The 18,567-nt window shown below is 38.1% G+C and overlaps 1 protein-coding gene across 7 annotated transcripts in view; it reads left to right on the top strand.

Moving 5' to 3' along the window:
- Positions 1 to 18,567, top strand: part of SORBS2 (sorbin and SH3 domain containing 2) — a 159,670-nt gene that overhangs the window by 101,481 nt on the left and 39,622 nt on the right. For 2 of the 7 annotated variants that reach the window (XM_061992481.1, XM_061992476.1), the window contains 5 exons: positions 1,115 to 1,290; positions 7,073 to 7,139; positions 8,217 to 8,261; positions 9,439 to 9,625; positions 12,748 to 12,871. In XM_061992481.1, the coding sequence (XP_061848465.1) occupies positions 1,115 to 1,290; positions 7,073 to 7,139; positions 8,217 to 8,261; positions 9,439 to 9,625; positions 12,748 to 12,871 (599 nt within the window). Of the gene's footprint in view, positions 1 to 1,114; positions 1,291 to 2,109; positions 2,144 to 7,072; positions 7,140 to 8,216; positions 8,262 to 9,438; positions 9,626 to 12,747; positions 12,872 to 18,567 lie in introns of those variants that run through there. The other 5 variants (XM_061992480.1, XM_061992477.1, XM_061992475.1 and 2 more) reach the window with 4 other exon arrangements.

Below are 18,567 nucleotides of genomic sequence, written 5' to 3'. Positions count from 1 at the left end.
CTCTGCCAAGTCCAGCTCTCTGCAGTAGGAGTGCACAGAAATATTCAAATTAAAATTAGAGCTTTCAGTCACTAGAGCTCTTCTGCTGATTTTTATGTTACAATGCAAATATTTGCTTCAGAAGAAACAGCGAATGTTAGTGTCACACAAAAGGCAATTGTAACCTTCACCAGTAGTTAGGCTATTTATTTTTACTCCTTACATTCATTTATCCTGCAGTTGAAATGTCTCACGAGCACTGTACCCTACTCTTGCAAAATAAGGTGCTTTGTCACAGCAGCCCACTAATTTACTGAAACATGCTGCCTGAAGGAGTAGGGCTCTTTTTCCTGCATACAGGAAAGAAGTAAATCATCTGCAGCAGTACAAGTTTTCACATGACACATCTCAGCAGTGAGGGGTTCTTTTGTTTAATAAGTAATTTTAGAGGGTAATGGTGATACTGATGTATTAATTTCATTAATTATAGAGGAATATTTGGGGAAGAGAAGCATTGCAAGTCACCACAAACCAGTGGCAGCCTGCAAGATTTACTTAAAGGACTGTAGGTGGATATAGTAGGAGGCACTTAAATATGCCAACATAATTTTATGGGACAAAAGTTGTATGCCAGAATTTGTGTTTTAAAAACATTCATGCATCAAAACTTACTCTTTCTAAACACATATCACACAAGTCTTAGCAAAGGGCTGTTTGCAATCTGTTGCTGTGCTTACAGAACAGCAGTTTTTTACAGTTTGCTAGACTTGGGGTGGATCATTAGATCATTAGTTTCAAGAAATGGATAGGAAAGATGCAAGAGCTGATTTACAGGGGAAAAAACTACTGCCACTGTTTCTCAGCAGATTTTGCCAGGTTTATGCGTTGTGGTTTTTTGTCAGCAATATGCTGCAAAAATACTTCTAATCTAAGAAGATCTGAGTTGAATAGGCTGTTTAGTCCTTAAATTGGGTAAAGCCCTAGCTAAGATGATTTTTTAAGTGCTATATATGTATATGGTTAAGATTGCCTTCAGTCTTTGTACATACAGCATACTCAAATGTGGAAGCATGTTATAACTGCCAAGTATGATTATTGTGTCATTATAAAATATTCTGTCATGTTATCTTTACAGAATCCACAGAGACATACTCACAGCATGTTCAGACTGTTGGCAGCAGCACCACCACCAGTACAATACCAATCTGTAGATCCTCAGAAGAAGAAAAAAGAATTACAGTCATTAAAGCTCCACATTATGCAGGGATTGGCCCGGTAGATGAATCTGGAATCCCTACAGCAATTAGAACGGTAGGAACTTCTGGGGAAGCTGTGTGTGAACTCAGACAACGAATTGATTGTTGGTAATGGGTTTTTCACATTCTTCTGCTCTTATATAATGTGGAATACAGTGTGGGTAATCAGCAAGCTCGTGAATATGATATTGTGTGTTGACGGAAAAGGAGGATGCTGATGGGAGCATAATTGGGCAACCTCATGTTTCTAGTTTTAATTAGAGTAGCCAAAACTTTGTGTCTCTCTCGTTTTCTCTTGTAGTTGCTTCTTTCTTGCTTCTCTTGCAGTCTTCTGGAGATATGCAGAAATTGCATTTGGTTTTGTTATTTTCAAAATGAAGTTTATCCATACTGTGTGTATATATACATACATGCAGGCGTGCAGGTATACATATATACCTACATGTGTATATATAAAAATCTCATGCTTCTGTACCTTTGGGAGCAACAGCTCTCTTGTCATCAGAGTAGTGCACAAATCAATAGTTTTGTTCCAATAATAATCTGAGTGACTAACATTTTTGTGGAAGTGCAGTATATAATCATTGTGCCCTCGAGTGACATGCAAACAAATGGCGTGGAAGCCCTTCATTGTGACTAGCCCAGTTTTGATCATCTGCCACTAGTCACTGCGTGAGTGGTCCCAGAATGTCGAACTAACGAGTTTTGTTTTCGCTACGCTGAAGCATTCTTTCCACTCTGCTGTCAGGGCAGCCTCTTCTGGCTGCTCCAGAGAGCACAGTGGCAGCTGCAGTAGGGCTGTAAAGGAAGTGCTTACTGGCCTCGCCAGCCAGAGAAGAGGTGCTGTTCTAGACGGAGAAAGAATAAGAAGAGTGGGAGCCAGGATGAAAGCAACAGAGCCCTTGCAGGTGAAGTCTTTGTGAGGTGCAAGGATGGAACAGCCGTCTGCCGTTACTGACAACATATATTATTATGTCGTATTGCCGAGAACTGCTTCAATGGATTGAAAAATTAGGGGGAGAATCAGGAATTGATGGAGAAAAGCAATAGGAAAAATTCAGAGTAAGTGGTAAGATGGGGACAATTTTGATAAGAAGGGGGGGAAACTGGCATTTTTTGCTTTATTTCTGACAAAGAGTAATCCAATCAGAATCTTTTAAAAATGAAATTTCTTTGCAACAATGCTCTAGCTTCCCCACCCTCCTCTTAAGTAAATAGTCCCTATGTTTTATATAGGATAAAGTAATGATTCTTGGTTTGTTTTTTTTAATAGCAGGTTAATCTAATAAAGGACATATCACTTCTTATATAAGGCTGTAACAGAAATTCCCCTCTAGTGCACTTAATGGAGTTGGCAGCCTGCTAACTTATATTTAACTTTTGGATTGTATGATCTGAGTCTCTTAGATTTTCTCCTGAAAACATAATGTGATCTGAATTAGGGCATTTTCCAAATGAATTTGCTCTGGGTTTTGTTACGTTTCATCTGCAAAATATCTTTTACCTTATAAACTTAGTATTATAGAAATGATTCTCCCCATGAGACATTATTTAAAATATTTTGCTGGCGTGTGTGTGTGTGTCTCTGACTGTATTTCCCATGAACAGTAGAAAGTAGCATGTATCACTCACTTTTTCTCCAGGGTCAGTGAAAATCCAAACAGGAATTTTCTCCCAGAAAGTTTTGCCTTACTCTATCTGGAGAAAGAAGATTTCACATTAGTTGAGTTTATTCTTGCATGCAAAGTTTAAAAGTTTTTTCTTCTTTCATCTTTATGAAAATGGCAACAGTCTGTCAAAAAAGTAGTAAACACAGATTCACAGGTGATAGGTAACAGACACACTGTGTTTCGAGACACTGTGCTACTCAGAGGTAAACTTCTAAGAATCTATATTTCTGGTCTGGAGTGCTTTTCAGGAGTAGAGAGATTTTTCAGGCTCTGTATCTCCCCCAAGTCTGTCTTTATTCTCAGAACGGCTCATGACAGCTGTTTAGCCAAGGATAGCAGAGTGATGTTGTCTTCTCTTTCTATTCCTGCAAACTCTCATTGTCCAAAGCTGTTGAAAGGGAAGGGATTCCTATAAAGCCTTCTGTTCTCTCAGAACCTCCATCGCATGTTAGCATGTTCTCTCCATACTGCTTTACCTTCTGTCAGCTCTGGGAAGCGCAAGTCTAAACCCTGAAAATTCAGATCATTGTTAAGTTCTGCTACCATGCCAAGCCCTGCCCCAAAGATGGTTAAATTCCAAGGCATTAAAAATGAAGTCTTTGGAAAAGAGAGAATAAAATGCTATTCACTAAGAAAAGTGTTCAGTCAAATGGCTCCACCAGAGATTACCACCTACAGTGTCCTAGGAAAGAAAAAAACAGAATCATGGAACGCAATATGACTACACTCTTTCAAACTACCTAAAATGATTGCTTCATGCTTAACGATCAAAATTAGTCTGTGGACTGAAAAGGCCTCTATTTTGTAAGAATGAAAAAACCCCATCAAGTCCCACCAGATTTCTTTTCTAACATAGTGATATAGTATTTCAGCTTGGAAAAAAAAATAGGCACATAAGGTCTACTGAAATTCATAAATGCCATCTCTAACTGCCGACTTTCTGATGCATTATTAGAATATTGCAAGCGTCATGGACCCTCCTAAGTATCAACTGCAAGTACTTCTTATGTCCTCTTCATGCTATTTGGCTGATTGTTCATTCACATGTGATGATACCATGTTCCAACATTTAACTGGGGCAACTATAGTGTATGCAAAGCAGGATGGCATCTGAATTGCTTGGTGGGCTTGTTAATTGCTCAAACAAATGTTGGTGTGTGGTATTAGTGAATATAAATTGAGAAAACATATTTTAGAATTAATCTGATTCCTTAACTAACCCTGTCTGGCTTATAATGTAAACCCAAATTATTGGCTGGAGCTTTAAACCCCAGATGGAGATTGAGGGGAAGATGATGAGAGGAAAACATTCAAATGTCCAGAAAGATGTTGGGAAACCTTCTTTGGTCATATGAGAGCTTCTCCATACTCGCTCTGTTTACAGAAGCCTCCTGTGAATTTGTGGAGGAGGATCTGGCAAAGATATATATGCACCTTTGTCCCTTGACAAACAGTAGGGTAATAACAGCAATATTTATGCACTGTTTAAAATCTGTTCACCCCTCTCTGGTTCAGACTCCATCAGAAGAGCAAACTTGGCCCAATAGAATCAGAAAGGGAGACGCAATATCATGAGAGCAGCACAGGTTCCTACTGCTGTGGGAATTGAGGAGTACCATGGAGGCTACACCGATTGTCATGAATTCCTTCAGATCTTCTGGATTTCCTCACAAGCTTTTGAATGGATACAATCTTGGAGCACCAAACACCATACCTGTTTCAAATCCAGCTATATTATTCTTATCAGAGTTCCACTGGTATAGCTGTTTAATATTGAAATAGATGCTTAGTATTATAATAGACCAAATCTGCTTCTGACAATCTTCTCTTTGGCAGAAGTCAGGAATGTTAGTAGGTGGGGGAAGAGACTTGATCTTGATACAAAACCGTATCTCTTTCTATCTTGCAAGCAGGTTTGTATAAGACGCATAACTTTCTGCTTAAATTTCTTCCTTCTCCAGCAGTTTCCCAAGTTCTTCAGTTGTCTGTCAGCTCTTCTTTTAAACAGTTCATTTGGTTTGGGTCTTTTTTTTTTTAAATGCCTTTTAATAACACTATTATGAGAACTTGTATTGATTCCTCAAAATATGTGAGCATTTTCTGCCTCGTCTCTTATAGTAAAAGCTCACTGTTGGTAACAAAACCAATTAATTATTTACAGTAACTATCAGAACTATTTAGGACAAAAGTGTGATTCACTAGAGATGGTATAGAGCCAGGTAAAGAGGAATAGTAAAGAGGAATGGGCAGAGTGATTGCAGGTTTAGTATCAGCTAATGCAAAGTAATGCACATCAAGAAAGGTCTTTTGAATTATTACTGTGCACCATGATATTTGAAGACAGTTTTGTACATCTGCATTAAAACTTTTGCTCTTCTGATTACTATGGAATGAGAAAAATTTTAGAACCTAAGAGTACTACTACTGCAGGCATGTTTGCCTTTGTGTTATCTCATTTTCTGAAATATTATCATCCTATCTTAAAGAAAATCACAGCAAAAGAGAAAATGTAGAAGAGTAAGAGACAAAAGTAATTTGAAGCATGAGCAAATGTTGATATGAGGAGAGCTTGGGAACTCTGTGATTGCTTAATTTATAAAAGTAAGGATCAATATAGTTTAATGAGTGGTTATTGACATGTGCTTGTGGTGGTTTAGCCTGGTGTCCACAAAGTCATAAAATCACTCCCCCACCCAAACTGGACAGGAGAGAGAGAAATATAACAAACAGCTTGTGAGTTGAGATAAGGATGAAGAGATCACTCAGCAATTAGTGTCATGGGCAAAACAGGCTCAACTTAGGGAGAAAAAGGTTTCATTTATTAAGGAAACAATAAGAGCAGAGAGATGAGAAATAAAACCAACTTAAAAACACCTTCCCCCACCCCTCCTCTTCCTAGGACTTTCTTTCCTTCCCCCCAAGGAATGGGGGATGGGGGTTGTGGTCAGTTCATTACAGATGGACGTTGCTACTGTTTCTCGGGGGAGGCCTCCTCACACTTCCCACTGCTACAGTGTGAGGTCCCTCCCACTGGAGACAGTCCCTCACACACTTCTCCAGCGTGGGTCCTTCCCATGGGCTGCAGCTCCTCATGAACTGCTACAGCATGGGGCCTCCCACGGGGGCAGCTCCTCACACCCCGCTCCAACGTGACAGAACAGTCCACTGGGAGAACAGTCCTTCAGGGACAACCTGCTTCACCATGGTCCTCACCACATATCACAGGGGAGCCTTTACAGTGCCTAAGCACCGTCATCCCCCTCCTTCTCCACTGACCTTGGTGTCTGCAGAGATGTTTTCACCTTCTCCCTCCCTGTTGCTGCTGCAGTTTAGCAACTGCGCAACAACTTCTTCTCCTTCTCAAATATGTTATTCACAGAAGCGTTACATCCATCACTAATTGGCCAGGCCTGGGTCAGGTGCAGGGTCCAGCTTAAAATTGACTGGCCCTAACCCTGTGAGCTACAGGGGAAGCTTCCGGCAACTGTTTAAAGAAGCCACCCCTGTAGACCCCCTGCTACCAAAAACCTGGCCCAGGCAAAACCACTACAATGTATTGTATTCACTTTTCTCAAAATAGAAAAATAAATTAAAATTAAGTTTCCCAGAAAGGGAATCTAAAGCTGATAAAAGGAAATACTGTTCATTTACACATCAAATATGAATTCTTAAATATAGCATTGACTTAATTCTTTTCTTGGTAGTATTCAAAAGTTTTTCTGCATTATTTAACAATTACATTTTGGAGATAATTTAACCTGGAAATTGCCAGGAGTTCAAAAGAAGCTCTTCTTACATGTTTGTAATGGCTGAGGTGTTTGTGTTTCCTTTAAAGTATCTAGCATTCATCGATGACAAATATAGGGCACTAAGAAGATAAACTCTTGATCTGGCATTAATCCCTGTATTCCTAACCATTGAACCCTACATGATCAGAGTCCAAAAGTGACTCAGTCTTCAGTGTCTTCCAGAACTTTTTTACGGGAATTCCTGGTTTAAAAGCATAAATACTCTATTTGAAGTAGATGGTATGAAAACTATTATATTAAGAAAGGGACAAAATTAATCGATTTTGTGTTCAGAATTACATTAAATGTCTGATCAGATCTGTACATGCAGTTTTGGGGTGGTTTTTTTGTTAATTGTTAAAAACTGTGTTTTCTTTAGACAGTTGACAGGCCTAAGGATTGGTACAAGACTATGTTCAAGCAAATCCATATGGTTCATAAGCCTGGTAAGTATGCTGCGTTTGGCTGGGTGGTTCTCAGTGGTATTTGTAAATGCACTTTTCTTATTTTTTTATTGTCTGCTATGTGCAAATATAAGTGTTGACCAAGCATCAGATAATGAATCTAATCAAATGGGTAAATTAGATGATAGATTTTGCTGCAGAGAGCACTATTTTCATCTGCTAAACGGTGAAAAGTTCTAAAGAGTTAATTGTATTACTAAAACCTGATTAAAAATTGCAGTGTACTAAAAAGAGCAGCCCCTATGATTCCATGTCACTGGTGAGCTCAGTGAAGTGATTCTCATCTCCAATCAGAGGGAGGAGAAGTTAGCCACTGTAAATCTCCCATCATAGCGTGTTTTTTCAGAGAGCTTGTGTTAAAACTGCATGGGCTAGTAAACAACGTGTTTTGAGGATTCATTTTCAGTCTAAATTGCATCTTTTTCATAGGATGTCTCACTTGGTTTTGCTGAAATGGAGCTTTGGTGACATTACTAGCTTTAGAGTTAACGTCCTTTATCATTTGTCACCAAGGATGCCAAGAAACAGTGGAAATGGCAAGGAAGGAAGGAGATTTCATTTGTCTGAGGCAGAGCTTGCATTCAGTATGGTGCCACAGAATGTTAGTGGGAGAATAAAAAGTGTAAGCAGGAAAATTTTGACTTAACAAGATTTATTTTGAACACTAGTCACATAGCAGATATTTGACTTTACTTTTTGTGATAGGAACAACAATTTAATAGTCCCTAGTAGAGGAGAGCTGACGAAAGGAAGAAATTGAGCTTGGGAAAGGGACAGTACCAGACGAAAAGCAACAGTTTGCAATTTGGTGCTAATCAGTTAGTACACAATGTGAGTGACTTGACCAGAAGATACCAGTTTATCAATAAGATGGTAAAAGCAGCTTGTGCTAAGTGTAATATGAAGAGAGAGTCTTTAGAAAACACCTAGGAAATGGGGAAAAGAAATACAGCTTGATTGCCTACCAATCTTTTGGATTTATTTGCAAAAACAAAGCTGCATTGCTGTGATAATCTGGCCTGTATTGCACTCCTGAAACACATGTATTTCTTTTTGTAGATGACGACACAGACGTGTATAATACTGCATATGCATATGGTACTGGTATGAATTATTCTCATTTCAAAACAAGTGTTTTGTCATTGTCAGCAAGTAACATGAGTACTCAACTCTTGGTGCTTACTTTGATAATGCTCACAGAACCACTTTTTATCATCCTGTTGATCTCAGTTGGTGTTTTTTCATGCCTTTTTTTCCCAAATGAAACAAAGTTTAATTTTGGTTTCATTCTTACCAGAGAAATGAATTGCAGCTGTGGGCCTCTTCCTGCAGATGGGATACACTGTAATATTGTAATTTCTTGATTACATTGCATTAATTTTCACTAGTGATTGTGCGTAATGCTACTTTTCCCTATCAAAATAAAAGTGAACTACTGTGTGAAAATACAAAAGCTAATTACTGACGTTAGAAGAGAAAAAGGAAAACACCTTTTAAAATACACAATATGAGTGCCTGATAAAGATCATTCTCTTTTATGATCTTCTTTATTTTTGCTAAAGGCACTGGTGTTGATGATTTTTAACTGCAAGACATATTCACTTAAGAGATATAATTACTGTGTCTTTCAGAACCACATAACTGTGTGGGAAAATTATTTACGAAACCAAAAATGGAAGTGTGAATAGACTATATGTTCAAAACCCACAGCATCTTGTGCAAAATGCCAGGCAAAATTCTTCCATTTTTCAGTGTTCATTGCATTCAACACTGTCATGCTGCCTTTTTCTGTACTGTTGAGAGCATTTGTTTCTGGTCGGTTGTTTGAGATCCATTTTGACTCTTGTGATCTTCTTCAAGATATGCTATTGCCTAGTTGTCCCAGACTAACAGTAATTGTTAAAGCAATGGAAACGATGTGCATTTCCTGCCTCTTCCTTTCCTTCTGAGCATAGAACAACTGAGAGGAGGGATGAGCCTGGGGTCGTTTGGAGCGATGATGGATATACACAGCCATTAACTTCTCCCTTCCCCCCAAATTAGTAATTAATTTATTATAATTATGCTGCACCTTATCTTTGTGTTTGTAGTTTTATATAGAAATATATTAAAAGTGTTCTAATGAGCTACATAGTATCCAGCAATGTACTGTTGAAGAAGCATGTACACATTTTTGTAACCTTGCAGCTTTATTAACTATGGATTTCATGTAGCATTCTGTGTTGTGTTTTATTAAAACTTCTCCTTATGCCGTGGCTATCTCTGGCTTTGTTTCTCTTAGGTAGCTACAGTCCATCCTTCTCTGCTCAGGCACACCCAGCTGCAAAGACACAGACATACAGGCCGCTGTCTAAAAGCATTTCTGACAGTAGCTCCGATGCCTTTAAGATCTCATCCCCTTTACCACCTCCACATGTGCCACCTCCAGTACCCCCACATCGTCTGAGGGAGAGATCTATACCAGAAAAGTAAGTTAGTGTATTTTCAAAAAGTCTTCTTGCTGTGTACAGTCATCCGATTACAGAACGTGGCAAAGGATAGAACAGCAGCTATAGAATAATGTAACCAAAAGGGCTTTAATCCAGGGATAGCCAGGTGATGAGGGATAATCTTCATCAGTAGTGTGGGCATCATGTGTGGTGCTGCCATTTCATTAACACACTGAAGTGGTGCATCTTCTTACAAGCGATACCACCATGAGCATTTCAGGTTTTCGTTCTCGTTAGCAGGATTGTCCTGCTTGTTGTGTTTCAGAACAATCCGTGCTCTAGCAAGTGTCTTGAATAGTTTGTTTCTGAGTAGCAAAGACTATTTATGGTACCCAGTAGCAAAGAGATAGGACCTGAAAGATGTTGTAAATTGAAATTCAAGGAAAAGCAAAATTGTAAGAGTGTAACAGTCAACTCACATTTCCCCAAAGTGGTTTATATCGTCATTTGTTCAATCTCCCTTATCCATTTTGGCAGACCAAGAAGATGTTTACAGATTAAAGGAGCATTGCAGATTTCTCATGGGTTTCCAGCTTCAAATTTGCTGTGCAAAACCAGATCCTCAGTAGTTAGAGTCCAGTGTGGAACAGGTTAATATTTAACTCAGGAAAGAAATGCTTATCTTTTGGATAAAGCCACACAAAACACCTTACACCCAAACTCTATGGACTCCTCAGCTATCTGTAACTAGATTTAATATATAATATCTGTAAATAGATTTAATATATAATATCTGTAGCTATCAGCTCAAGCAAAAAGCTCTTTCTTTAGTGTTTACATTCATGAATATTACACATTACTATATTACGTTATACATTTTTAATTGTGTGTGTCTGTGTATGTATGTATATATTTTATATGTGAAGCATCACTTTTCTGTTCCATATATGGCTAGAAGCCCACCTCTCTTAGTAATGCTCAAGTAACAAAACCAAATTTGCCTATTTTTGTCACCTTGAACACTGCAAACATTTTTATATGTAGAAGTTGAATTTATATTAAACAGTAGTGATTCACGTTTTGAATTTAATATTATAAGAAGATACCATACTAAGTGTTTAAAGTTAAGGCTACGAGCATGGCTTTTTGAAAACTTACTAAGTAGTGGCAATCCAAAATGTAATCCTAGCAGATACCCTTGTTGCAGAGGAAAAGGAGATTGCTTGATGGTTATTGGTTTTAGCTACTCCTGTTTCTGAGGGCAGGTTATCAAGAGGAAATGCTAGGGGTTAGAGTTGGGCCGTGAGGTTTGAATTTTGCTAGCAAGTTGTCCAGAAGTGTAGATTTTGTTAGGAAGGCACCAAAATGTGGATCTATTTAGCTTTGATCTCCAAAGATGTGTTAAGTCATTATCCTGTGCTGGGCCAAATGCCTTGGTCACAGAAACCTAGGCCTATTGCAGTTCCTTTTGTCAAGCTTGAAAATAACTGCTTCAGCACCGAATTTGGATGTTCAGCCTCTCCTTTTAATCTCCCATGTGATAAGACAGGCAGTGGAAATCTACGTTCTCCATGCGAGGGAATGCCAAACACATTAGTTATGCTTTGCTTGATGCTGACGGCTATAGTGTGTCAATCTTCTCCTGCCATAGGGAGATTCTTTTCTAAATTACCTATAAAGCCTGAGAATTTAAAATCTCACGTAAGAGGCTTAGGTCCACATGTATCACAGTTTCATAACTGGGAGGCAAGATGTAGTTTGCATTAACAGTTGGGATAAAAAATATAGTCCATAAGGGATTACAGGCTGAACACTGTAAATTAGGCGAACCAAGTGTAAATGAGAGTTTCAGTAGCATCCTTTTTTCTTCAGTGACTTGCAGTGTAGTGCAGCTTGATCAGAACATTTCCATTTTCCTGTTCCTTCTTAAAAAAATACCACCTTTTCTGTTCTGAAACTAGTTTTTTCCTCAGGGAAAACAAACAATAGAGCCATGTATTATTGCTTCCCTTTGAAATGTAAGGCATTTTATAAATAGAAGGTGTCTGTGTCCCAGAAACTGCACTCACAAACATACTGTAAACAAAAACTATCCCATGGACTTTTTTTTAAACCACGTGACATGTGCCTTATTATGTCAGGTCACATCAGACCAAGTCATATCAGAAAGGTTGATAGAACTGACAGAATTTAATCGGTGTATACTCTTATTGTAAATACAGACAATAGCTGGCGGGATTTTCCCTTTCCCCCATTCTTTCAGTTACTAGTGCATCATCTTATGCAGAGATAAATAAAAAAGACATCTGAGCGATGCAGTTTTCCATATGCAATGTAGGTAGTGACTACAAAAACTGCCTTGATAAGGTAACTCTCACTGCCATAGCACCTGTCCCCTCAAAAATTTATAGATAACTATTAATATAACATGGTAAATGACTCAAAAAATACAGTAGTAGGGTTACTTACTCTCCGCATAGCATTATTAAATTAAAAGTAAATTTATAATTATAGAGAAAACAACAGAGACTTTCTGTCCTAAAATCAACTGCCAGATTCTTAGTTTTGTTTATCTTTTCAAATTTCCAAAGAAGTAAGTAGTAAGTATATCACTTACAAGAATATTTGGGAGCAGTTCTACTGCAGATCAGGATGAAGAGCATCTATTAGACTTCTACACAGTCTTTCAAAATAATTCCTCATTTGTATGAAATGAAAGATTTTGTAACTCAGGAAATCTTGTAACTTTTTCAATAAGGACTTACTATCATATTGTACAATGACAAAAATATCTACCGCTTGCCTATATTATTATAGTACATGAAATAATTGTGGTAAATTTGCAGTTTGAGAAGACAGGTCATGGTATTTGACACAATATGTCAGGGAAGTTTTTGGACTGGTCTACTAGTTATAACAAATGTATGTATGATCACATAGGCTGGTATTTTTCCTGCTGTACTGAGTATATCTGTGGGAAACAGGTTAAGGTAATTCAGTGGTTCAGACATTGGGCAGCTAGGCCGGACCTTTCACAGCTGAAATCTGGAAAGCGAAACTGTGCCAGAATTCATTTGGTTTTGCATGTTTCTCTTGCACAGAGCTGCAAAGCAGATGGTGATGACAGTAAGTTAATTTAGTTGTTCCTATTTCTTATTTAGAAATGACTGGGACCCCCCTGACAGAAAGGTCGATACCCGCAAGTTCCGTTCCGAACCGAGAAGCATTTTTGAGTATGAGCCGGGAAAGTCATCAATCCTTGAACATGAAAGACCGGTAAGACATGTGAGTGAAATGGGGAATGCAGGAAGAGGCTTGGTGAGAAGTCTTCCTTTTGATATTTATTACTGATGATAATGGATGAATATTGAAGGTCCTTTTTCAAATATGAATTTGCAGCAATTTCTCTTCACTATTTCCTGATAGTTGTGTTGAAAATATGGGTTTGGCTTATATGCTAAACTTAGATTTTTCTGATATTTCCAAGTAGTCAAACCACCACTCTGTAAACATAATGGATGATGAGCAGAACTGTGAATTAATGGAAGCTGCTTTTTCTAATCCGCATGCATCTCCAGTGCTCCTTTTTGGTAGTATTAACAGCACATATGCCATCTGATTAATTAATGCATAAAAAGAAACTGTTTGCATTTTCAGGATGTGTTTAATTGTACATGTAAGGAGATTTTGGTCAAATACTGGTCAAGGTTTCCCAGAGAGACTGTGGAATCTCCATTTCTGGAGGTGTTCCTGGAAACAGCCCTTAGCAACCCAATCTGATTGGACCTGCTTTTAGCAGGAGATTGGACTAGATGACTTTTGAGGGTCCTTTCCAGCCTCAATTACTCTGTCATTACTGAGCATACATGGATTTGTAATTAGAAGTTTCTATTCCTGCTTTCTGAATAATGATTGGAGTTGTGGTGTTTTACTCGTGTGTCTGATAAAGCTGTTTAATGCATGCAAAATGGCCATTAACCAAAGTTTTCATTTGCTGAAAGACACATTCACCCAGCTGTTCTATTTTGCCTTCGTGCTATCTCACTATTTTCCTTTTTTACGAGAACATCACCTATCAATGGCAATTATTTTTTTCTTGATCTTTGAGGTTGAAGTGGTTAAGGGAGTCCAACTTTAAAGAAGCTATTTATGCAACCAATACTGGCTTATTGTTTGCTTCTGTATTACAAGCTCATTGTGTTACAAGCTCATTCATACTAAATAAAAATAAATGAAGCAAATAATTGAGTTCCAGAATATGGAGTACATCTAGTGTGACACACCTGTACTAAGCACCTTTTTCCCTTGCAGATTTTTGGTCTTTTCAAGGAATAGAGTTTTCAGTAGCTAGAAAATACTAATATGTGTTTCAGGAAAATTTAATTCTTGCAGAACTGATGCAGTTTCCAAAGAGGCAATTGGCATTTCTATAGGAGCTGTTAATTAATCAATATAAATAAGTGGGATTTACTATTTACCGTGAAGGTGAACCCAACAATTTTGTTTAAAAGGTGATAACATTTGTTCTGTGCCTGTATTATACACACTGAGGTCATCTACCAGCCTTGCCAATGCCAAAGAATAACAGCAGATTCAAGTTAAAAACAAGAACATTACAGTGATGGCCTCATCACTGTACCTCATCACTTCAACATTACATTGAAGAATGGCCTCACTTTTCTAATAAATTATATTCTCTACTTACATAATGGGAAAAAATAATTCCTATGGGAACTTCAGTGCTGATGAGCATAATCTCAGAAAAGATTTTTCACTTTTTGCAAACTAATGAAATGACAGCAAAAAATTAGCTTTGCTGGCTGTTCCTAAATCCTTTTTTTTAACTTATGCATTTTATTTTTATGTTCTCAATCAAGAGGTTTAGACTTAGCTGATGTAAATACATCTCTTTGTAGGATAAATTTTAACAGGCGAAGAAATAATATTCATGGATAAAATTGAGAGATTTTTTACTTTATGAAGGATTCAGAGCTGTAAAAGCCTGGAAGACAGGAATTAATGTAGAATATAGGAGATGAAAATTGTGCTGACACTAGTGTAATGTTACTAACTGATATAAAAACTGCTGAAGATGTGAAGATATCACAGTTTGATCAGTCTAGAATTTCTGCTGTTAATAAAGCTGATGTTTTGCTTTGTGTAGTTAGATACTTCCTTTGGACCATGTTACAAAAAGTTTTGCTTTCAATAAAGCATTTGCTTTCCTTGTGTTCATTGACTTGATTGTAGAAAGCAAAAGTCACAGTTTCTCAAAGGATCCTCATCAGAGTAGGTCAAAAGTTTATTCTGTGAGTACAGGAAAAACTAACATCTGACAGAAATGTTTCAAATTCAGATAAAAACTCCCAATTCTCAACTCTGTCAGTATTTGCACAAGTTAAGTGTTTCAACTTGATAATCTCAAAAGATTTGACTTTTAATGGCTGAAAAATTGTTCTGATGATACCAAAAGAAAATATGAATCAAAAGAAGGAATATAAAAATAAATGTAGTTCATTAATATTGTAAAATATGAGCATTTATGATCTGCAAAATGATCTGCAAAAAAAACCAAAACCAAAATGTGTACAGCTATCTTACAATAAACAAGGCTGGTGAGGTTTGAAAGATCATTGTTCTTTTTATTGATGTAGGTACTATGCTGGAACCAGTTATGATTAATGTGGACATTAGAAATACGGGAAGAATATAATAAAATGAGATTCAATGTAAAACTAACATTTATTTGGAAATATTATTCAGCAGATCCTTATTCAGTAGGTCAAAAGACTGTGAGAAATGAGAAACCTAAAATAAATGACCTCGTAATAAACATTAAATGGATAGATTGGTTAGGGATAGATGATTATCTTTGTTGTGGACATAAAAAGATGAGTGTAATTTCAAGTTGCAGTATCATGTATCAGTGTTCTGTCATAAAACAGGAAATTAATGTTTTTTCTTCTGTAATTGGAACTTGTAAGAGTATAAAAGAGCAACAAAACAGAGAGACTTGGGATTTATCCTTTGAGATAATAACTAAAAGTGACATTAAGCTGTTGAATAGTCTTCCAAGCAATGCTGTGACGACTCCTTTTTTTCCTGTTTCAGTAAGCTCAGAAAATGTTACCATTTCTTCTAGTAACACAGCACTGATAAGGTGGTACATAGGTTGTTCTGATGTATATTTCCATCTCCAGTGTCTGCAAATCAGTGAAACACTCTTCTTTTTCACTAATAACATCTGCACCATGGATATTTAGCTTTAGTGAGTAAATTGCAGTGTAACCATTTAGTCTTATGTAATATGAAGTTAATTTTTTATTCTTTTCTAGCTTCAACCTTGTATATGTGAAGTAATTCCTTCACACGTGTACATGTCTCTCTGCAGTGAAGCAAGAAAGGAAAAGTCTTAGTGTTGATGTAAAGAAAGACTTTGTAACATTGGTACAAGCAACAGATGCTTTTATTTCATTAGATGTTTTAGTCTAAGCATGAGAGTACACGTGCTGGTCAAATAAAACTATCAGGTTAAATTTCAAGTCTAATTTGCTTTATATATATATTCAGAATACAAATTTTCTACTGAGTTTATATGCAAGGGGATTTTATGGTTAGAATAAATTTTTTAAATTATTGTTTTGTCAAATAGCAGAAATGGAGTGAGCTTGCACCATGCTGCAGACCTGTTGGGTTTTGGTGGATTTTTTACAGTAGTGGAAAAATTTAGATTTTCTCTAGAATATGCAAGTTTGGTCACCTTTGACAACTCAAGATGGTTATCAGAGTATTCTGCTTGGTATTAGCTGAGTGTGCCACACTCACATTTTAGCCCTGGCTAGGTGCCACATACCCACCAAGTTGTCCTATCACTCCCCCTCCTAAACTTGACAGGAGGGAAATATAACAAGAGTTTTGTGAGTCAAGATGAGGACAGAGAGATCACTCAGCAATTAGTGTCACAGGTAAAACAGACTCAACCTGAGTGGGAAGGACTCTCCTTCCTTCCCACTCAGCAGCGCAGGGGATGGGGATTGGGTGTTGCGGTCAGTTAATTACAGATGGACTTTGCCGCTGCCTCTTCTCAGGGGGAGGCCTCCTCACACTTCCCACTGCTACACTGCTCCTGCATGAGTCCCTCACAGGATCACAGGTCCTGACAGCAAACCTACTCTAGTGTGGGCTCCTCTCTCCCCACAGGCTCCCAGGTCCTGCCAAGAACTTGCTCCAGAGTGAGCTTCCCACGGAGTCACGGCCTCCTTCAGGCATCCACCCGCTCCAGCTTTGGGTCCTTCATGGGCTGTGAGTGGGTCTCTGCTTTCCCATGGACCTTCATGGACTGCTGGGGCACAGCTGCCTCACCATGGTCCTCACTACAGGTCAAAGGGGAATGTTTCTTCCAGTGTCTAAGTACATTCCTCCTCCTTCTCCACTGACATTCTCAAATACGTTATTCACAGAGGCCTTACCCAATCACTAATTGGCCAGGCCTTGGTCAGCGGTGGGTCCATCTTAGAATTGACTGGCATCGGCCCTATCAGAATCACAGAGTCTTAAGGGTTGGAAGGGTCTTCAAACTGGGGAAGCTTCTGGCAGCTCTTTGTTTAAAGAAGCCACACCTGTAGCCCCTCCTCCACTACCAAAAGCTGGGAAAGCTGCTACATTGAATTACTTCTGTAACACTTTGTCAACTAAAAAAAAAAAAAATCTCAGTATGTTTTAAAAAGAAATGAGAAATTCTACATATAGGTATGTTTTGATATGACATTAAAACATGCATTTTCTCATAAAGATCTGGAGAGACTAGGTCAGTGTGGTAGTGGACTTGGAGCTACTGTAGGTATTTAAACATAGTCCCCCCCAAAAGAAAAGCAAAAAGCAAGAGCAAAAGCATACTCAGCAGAGCTAATAAATATGCCAAAGCCAAATTTATGACAGATATCTCAGTCAATTGTTCCAAAGAGTATAGTATTCTTCTTATGGTACAAAGAGTTCAGTACAGCATATGAATTTGCAAATACAAGATACTAATTTGGTCCTGTGAGATCCATTTAACTCACCAATTTAAATGCATACTTTTGATTATTACCTGTGAATATCAAACCAAGCTCAGGCAAAGCTACATGAAACACTGTAGACATAATGCTTTTTAAATGACAATGTACTGAGTGCTGTGTTGTCCCTCTGATGAGAGCAGCAAAAAGATTGAAGTTACTGATCTTTAGTGGTATATTTTCAACAAGTAATAAAAATGTTACTAAATGACTAGGTGAAGGACAGAGGAATGTGACTTGATTTGACTGATAGGTGATAAAAGGGGAATTTACTTTATAGTTTTTACCTTCTAGTCAAGCAGCTGGGGAAATACTTTGTGAGATCAAACCGAGTCCATTTTTTTAAGTCTAAATTATTAGCTCGTTTTAAGTCTCTTAAAAGGTGAGATAATAGAAAAAAGACCCAATCGGCTACAATGACACTGAACGCCGAGCGACATCAGTTGCAGGTGTGTTGGTCTGGGTAGCAGAGGGAATGGAGAGCCCTTCGTCTCCATCGCTGGCAGGAACCAGCCGTTTCTTTTCGTTTGCCGCCCTCCCGCGGCTCCAGCTGCAAATAAAGGGAGGACCTGGGTGCACGGAGCTGGCTCTACACACTTTCTCATGCTTTCATTTAATTCGCACACTGCTACATAAGGAGAACTCAAGAACTTAGAAACTACGTAAAATACACTAGTTTTAGCTTTTTCTTTACAAGCAGAAATGCAGAGGGAGGTTTAAGCTGTCAGAGTATTTGAAGATAAAAGGGGAGCCATCTCCCATTCCCATTTTTATCTCTTTGGCTAGCTGGGTGGAAGCCCAGCTGGTCTGAAGCTGTGTTTGAGCTCCCTGCAAGGGACATCAGTGCATCGATGTGGAGCTGTGGGGCTGCTGCTGTCCAGGGGAGCCCACAAGGCTGTTGCCCACTACTCCAGCAAGTAATGTCTA

The sequence above is a fragment of the Colius striatus genome, chromosome 3 (genome assembly GCF_028858725.1).
Source record: "Colius striatus isolate bColStr4 chromosome 3, bColStr4.1.hap1, whole genome shotgun sequence".
NCBI lineage: Eukaryota > Metazoa > Chordata > Aves > Coliiformes > Coliidae > Colius > Colius striatus.
Note: the sequence above shows the minus strand (reverse complement) of the source record. Positions and strands in the feature narration are given on the sequence as shown.